The 5,973-nt window shown below is 47.7% G+C and overlaps 1 protein-coding gene across 3 annotated transcripts in view; it reads right to left on the reverse strand.

The window, feature by feature from the left end:
• Window positions 1-804: 804 nt before the first annotated feature.
• LOC124397824 (core histone macro-H2A.1) overlaps window positions 805-5,973 on the reverse strand; it is a 16,358-nt gene continuing 11,189 nt past the window's right edge. For 2 of the 3 annotated variants that reach the window (XM_046867646.1, XM_046867645.1), the window contains one exon: window positions 3,747-4,201. In XM_046867646.1, coding sequence (XP_046723602.1) covers window positions 4,036-4,201 — 166 coding nt within the window. In that variant the 3' untranslated portion in view covers window positions 3,747-4,035. Of the gene's footprint in view, window positions 822-3,746; window positions 4,202-5,973 lie in introns of those variants that run through there. The other variant, XR_006927972.1, reaches the window with a different exon arrangement.

Genomic DNA, 5,973 nt, shown 5'->3' on the forward strand with positions numbered 1-5,973 from the left:
AAAATATAACCTAGGCGCATACAACTATTAATTAAAAGTATTATAATCAAGCACAGTATACAAACAATGCTATAACTCAATTAAATGAAAGTAGAATAGCAAAACAGCATTATAAAAGAATAAAGCATAACACTTACCCATTGCAAATGCAGGAGGACAAAATAGGCCGCAAAAGGTTGTTCACACTTGAGAGACTGAAGAACGTATGGTTGAATCCAGAGAGAAATAAGGGCTTTATACTCACTCATATTTTTTATGTATAAAATTATGGGCCGAATATAAGGGAAATTGGACACACACACACACACACACACTGCAGTGAACATCCACCACCTCCTCATTACAATCACACAAAATACATCCCAGATACACACACACACACACACACACACACACACACACACACACACACACACACTAGAAGGTTCCTGGTCTGATGGTGATTCGCTGTAATGATTAACAGATCCTGCAGTCGGGTCTCAGGTTTATCAGCACATGACCCTTTGATCCACTATACAGGATCTTTCAGAGAGTGTATAGGGGTTAGGGGTTAGGGGTTAGGGGTTGAGGACAGCCTCATCCTAATCTCCAGACCCCTCACAGAACAATAAAAATGTACAAATGTGAACAATTTACTACAGAGGCTTCACTTAGATCTTCTTCTTCTACACTGCTGAGAGAGGCAGAACATTCAGACACACAGGAACTATCAGGAGGAACCATTAGAATAAATTACTAATAATTTCACAGGGGGTTGGTCCAACTGTTGCATGGTTCTTCTGAACGAATACAAAAACACACACACACACACACACACACACCTGATTGCCCTCTGTGGTACAGCAGTAAAGCCACACCCATAGCAGCTTTTCAGGGGCTGATGGGAAATCCACACTGCACATGATTTGAGTTTTGGACTGAGTGTGTATTTCCTATGGATTAGAACAGCTCGAATTGGAGCACAGCCCACACCATGGTATGGGAACAAGACCGCACACTGACCTCCCTCTGTGTGTGTGTGTGTGTGTGTGTGTGTGTGTGTGTGTGTACAAACGTTTTTGTGTTCTATGAAGTCATTTCTAACATTACATAGTGTGTAGCGCCCTCTGCTGTATAGACACACGCTGCAGGGGGACAAAGCACTCTCACACCCCCTCGTCTCTTTTCGATGACGTTGTCGAGAAAATATTTTAATCAACCATATCTAGCATGTGTTATAATCAAACTAATATTAACAAACTAAATTAACCTAATTAACTTAATAAAGCAATATAGAACTTATTAGATATAATAGAAGTAGTCTGACAAAACCTATTTGATCTATATGTTAATCAAACCTTTAGTTACATCAAGTATTAATAATAATAATAGGGTATTTACATGTGTGAGTAGGATAGAATCTGACTGAATGTTATGAGTGTATAGAATAGGCAAAGAAGGACAGGAAACAAACTTGAGGGAGATTAAGCATCTTTATTGAAATAGCAAGGCGACGGGCTTCAGCAGCTGCAGGAGACATGTAGGAGTAGCTAGGCCCAAGGCCGGGTGAAGACACAGAAGCATGGGCAGGAGACATGAAAGAGCGGCTTGGCCCAAGCCAGGTGAAGGCACAGGAGCACGGTGACTTGGCAAAGCAACAGGCCAGTGTGAAGGATAGGGAGAAAACTGTGGTGTAGTGTCAGGAAGTAGGAGCATCCGTGACGGCTGTTGAGCTCAGGAGAAGTCTGTGTGCTCTTGTCACGCTGTGAGAAGTGCTCTGCACAATGCGAGGAGGCAGGAAGGCATCCTCAGGGACACTTGGGCTGGAAAGATGTTCAAGAAAATGAGTAAGCTCAGCGGCAAGTAAGGAGAGCTGAAACTGGCGAAATTGTCGGCGAAGAATGCCCAACTGAGTCGTTCTGGGAGGCAAACGTGGTGGAGCTGAGCAAAAGAGACCAACAGAGATAAGATATTAGACAGGGTCAAATCACGGTGACGACGGGCATAAGCAAAAGATAACACTCATGCAAGAAAAAGATTCTACACACAGTGTAACATTCAGTTCAGAATGCACAATTAAAATATAACCTAGGCGCATACAACTATTAATTAAAAGTATTATAATCAAGCACAGTATACAAACAATGCTATAACTCAATTAAATGAAAGTAGAATAGCAAAACAGCATTATAAAAGAATAAAGCATAACACTTACCCATTGCAAATGCAGGAGGACAAAATAGGCCGCAAAAAGGTTGTTCACACTTGAGAGACTGAAGAACGTATGGTTGAATCCAGAGAGAAATAAGGGCTTTATACTCACTCATATTTTTTTTATGTATAAAATTATGGGCCGAATATAAGGGAAATTGGAAAAAACAGGAACTCCAAATATGGTGTTATTTGGAAGAATGAACACCAAGGCCAAAGATAAGGGAATTGACAAGGATAGGCAAGATCCGAGACATAAGGGACTTGGCAGAAGAAGGCAGACATAAGGGGAATTGACAAGGATAGGCAAAAGGGGACAAGGAACGGCAAGAAGGCAGACATAAGGGGAATTTCTCAAGGCCAAAGAATTTGAAAAAATAGAAAAGACACGGTGGCTACAGGGTATAAATACAAGCGAAACAACAGTCAGTGTACTTCCTCACTATGGCGTGCTCTATCATTTGTTGATGTGCTGTTCATTTTGATGTGAAGTACCCACCTTCTACTGAGCTCTTTGGAACGTGCATGGAAATAAAGAAGTTTTGCTTTTACTCATCCAGGACTGAGGATCCTTCATTGGCGGTTTGTGTCTATTATATTTGTGTTTTTTCTAGAATTGGCTGGGCATTATTGGGAATCCTCTGAGCAAAGAAATCCACCCTCGATGTGTCGCCTCAGAGACGGGCTCTGAGTTCCGACAACGTCACAGGAAAGATATCACACACCGAGAAAAACTAACCCTTATTTATTTCTGTTTATGCCACCTGCTTCACCTCTGATTTAATAGAATTTAAAATTGCCTGATGTGATTAGATTTTTCTGCACAGTGACGTCATGGGAGTAAACAGCAGAGATTGAAAAATAAAGTCAGAAGCTAGGATTAGATAAAGATCTCAGAAGGATCTGGAGAAGTGGAGATGATCAGAACAGAATCCAGGGGGAAAAAATTCTCCATCAGAGGGAGATTTTTAAAAAAAACATCTGCTTTCCTTTTATATTCTATGTTTAATGTGAAAGCTCACAGATGATCAAACATCGTGACGTCAGAATCTGATCTCAGATGCAGGGGTATGTGTGTGTCTTACACAGGCTCTACCCTCTAAATTTCATACAGTCCTGCAGTGAAACAAGGACACACACACACACACACACGACTAGCGTCTTAACATAAAATCCACAACTATCTCAGTAAACGTGTACAGTGTGATAAAAACACATGGTCTCCAACACCAGAGGGAATCACAGATCTCCATCTCAGAGCCCTGGAGAAATTCTACATGAAGATCAGGAGCTTTACAGAGTTATACAGTGTAGACTTAATGATTGGAGTCACATGACCAGGAAAACCATCATTTAATGAGTTTAAGCAACAAAAACAACTCGCACAAACTAGTGAGAGGATCAAAGGAGCGATTAGAAACCCTGCAGAACACCAGACAAACAAACAGACACGTGCGCACTGACACACAAACATGCACACACACTTGCGCACACACACACGCGCAGACACAGACACGCGCAGACACACACGCAGACACAGACACGCGCAGACACACACGCAGACACACACGCAGACAGACACACACAGACATGTGCGCAGACACAGACACACACGCAGACACAGACACAGGTGCAAACATGCACACACACACACACACACACACACACACACACGTTAATGTGAAACATGGTGCAGCCAAACACGTTTAGAGATTTTTGGAACATTTTACAGCTTGGAGATAAAAACTCCTGTCCAGAGGTCACATGACCTCACAGCATGACCATCATGTTTGGACTCTTACACGGAGATCTTTGAATTAAACCCACAATGCATTAAAGACAGATTTATTTGGAGTCGAGTTTGGCCATTTCCTGGACATAGATGCCGATGCTCTCGCTGTCAAACAGTACGAAGTAGACGTTCTTGATGGAGGACGACATGGTTGACACGAAGTAGCTGTTGATGGCTTTCAGTATCAGCTGAGCGGCCATCTGCTTCGGAAAACCGTTCCTATAGAGAGAGAAACACACAAATGCACATATACAAACAAGCGCACACAGACGCACACAAACAAAGACAGGTGTGAAAGATGGTGTGAGTGGGTGGTGGTGTGAGTGGGTGGTGGAATGAGTGGTGGTGTGAGTGGTGGTGTGAGTGGGTGGTGGTGTGAGTGGTGGTGTGAGTGGTGGTGTGAGTGGTGGTGTGAGTGGGTGGTGGAATGAGTGGTGGTGTGGTGGTGGTGTGAGTGGGTAGTGGTGGTGTGAGTGGGTGGTGGTGTGAGTGGGTGGTGGAATGAGTGGTGGTGGTGTGGTGGTGGTGAGTGGGTGGTGGAGTGAGTGGGTGGTGTGAGTGGTGGGTGGTGTGGGTGGGTGGTGGTGGTGGTGAGTGGTGGTGTGGGTGGTGGAGTGAGTGGGTGGTGTGAGTGGGCGGTGGAGTGAGTAGTGGTGTGAGTGGTGGTGTGGTGGTGGAGTGAGTGGTGGTGTGGGTGGTGGAGTAAATGGGTGGGTGGTGTGGTGGTGGAGTGAGTGGGTGGTGTGGGTTGGTGGAGTAAATGGGTGGTGGTGGAGTGGTGGAGGAGTGGTGGTGTGGGTTGGTGGAGTGAGTGGGTGGTGTGGGTGGTGGAGTGAGTGGTGTGGGTGGTGGAGTGGTGGTGGTGGGTGGTGGAGTGAGTGGTGGTGGGTGGTGGAGTAAATGGGTGGTGGTGAGTGGGTGGTGTGAGTGGGTGGTGGGTGGTGGAGTGAGTGGTGGTGTGGTGGTGGAGTGGTGGTGGGTGGTGGAGTGAGTGGTGGTGTGGGTGGTGGAGTAAATGGGTGGTGGTGTGGGTGGTGGAGTGAGTGGGTGGTGTGGGTGGTGGTGGAGTGAGGGTGGTGGTGTGGGTGGAGTGGTGGAGTGGTGGTGTGGGTGGGTGGTGGTGGGTGGTGGTGGGTGGAGGTAGTGAGTGGTGTGAGTGGTGGAGGGAGTGGTGGTGGGTGGTGGAGTGAGTGGTGGTGTGAGTGGTGGGTGGTGGGTGGTGGTGGGTGGTGGTGGAGTAAATGGGTGGGTGGTGTGAGTGGTGGAGTGAGTGGTGGTGTGGGTTGGTGGAGTGAGTGGTGGTGTGGGTGGGTGGAGTGAGTGGTGGTGTGGGTGGGTGGTGGGTGGGTGGTGAGTGGTGGTGTGTGTGTGGGTGGTGGAGTGGGTGGTGTGGTGGTGGTGGTGGAGTGAGTGGGTGGTGTGGGTGGTGGAGTAAATGGGTGGTGGTGGTGTGGTGGTGGAGTGAGTGGGTGGTGAGTGGTGTGGGTGGTGGGTGGTGTGGTGGGTGGTGTGGGTGGTGGAGTGAGTGGTGGTGTGGGTGGGTGGAGTAAATGGGTGGTGTGGGTGGTGGAGTGAGTGGTGGTGTGGGTGGTGGAGTAAATGGGTGGGTGGTGTGAGTGGTGGAGTGAGTGGGTGGTGTGGGTTGGTGGAGTGAGTGGGTGGTGTGGGTGGGTGGAGTGAGTGGTGGTGTGGGTGGGTGGAGTGAGTGGGTGGTGTGGGTGGTGGAGTGGTGGAGTGAGTGGTGGTGGGTGGGTGGAGGTAGTGAGTGGTGTGAGTGGTGGAGGGAGTGGGTGGTGGGTGGGTGGAGTGAGTGGTGGTGTGAGTGGTGTGAGTGGTGTGGGTGGGTGGGTGGGGGTAGTGAGTGGTGTGAGTGGTGTGGGTGGGTGGGTGGGGGTAGTGAGTGGTGTGAGTGGTGGAGGGAGTGGGTGGTGTGGGTGGTGGAGGAGTGGGTGGTGTGAGCGGGTGGTGTGATGAAAGCATTGTTGTGCTTG

The sequence above is a fragment of the Silurus meridionalis genome, chromosome 15, assembly GCF_014805685.1.
Source record: "Silurus meridionalis isolate SWU-2019-XX chromosome 15, ASM1480568v1, whole genome shotgun sequence".
Lineage (NCBI taxonomy): Eukaryota > Metazoa > Chordata > Actinopteri > Siluriformes > Siluridae > Silurus > Silurus meridionalis.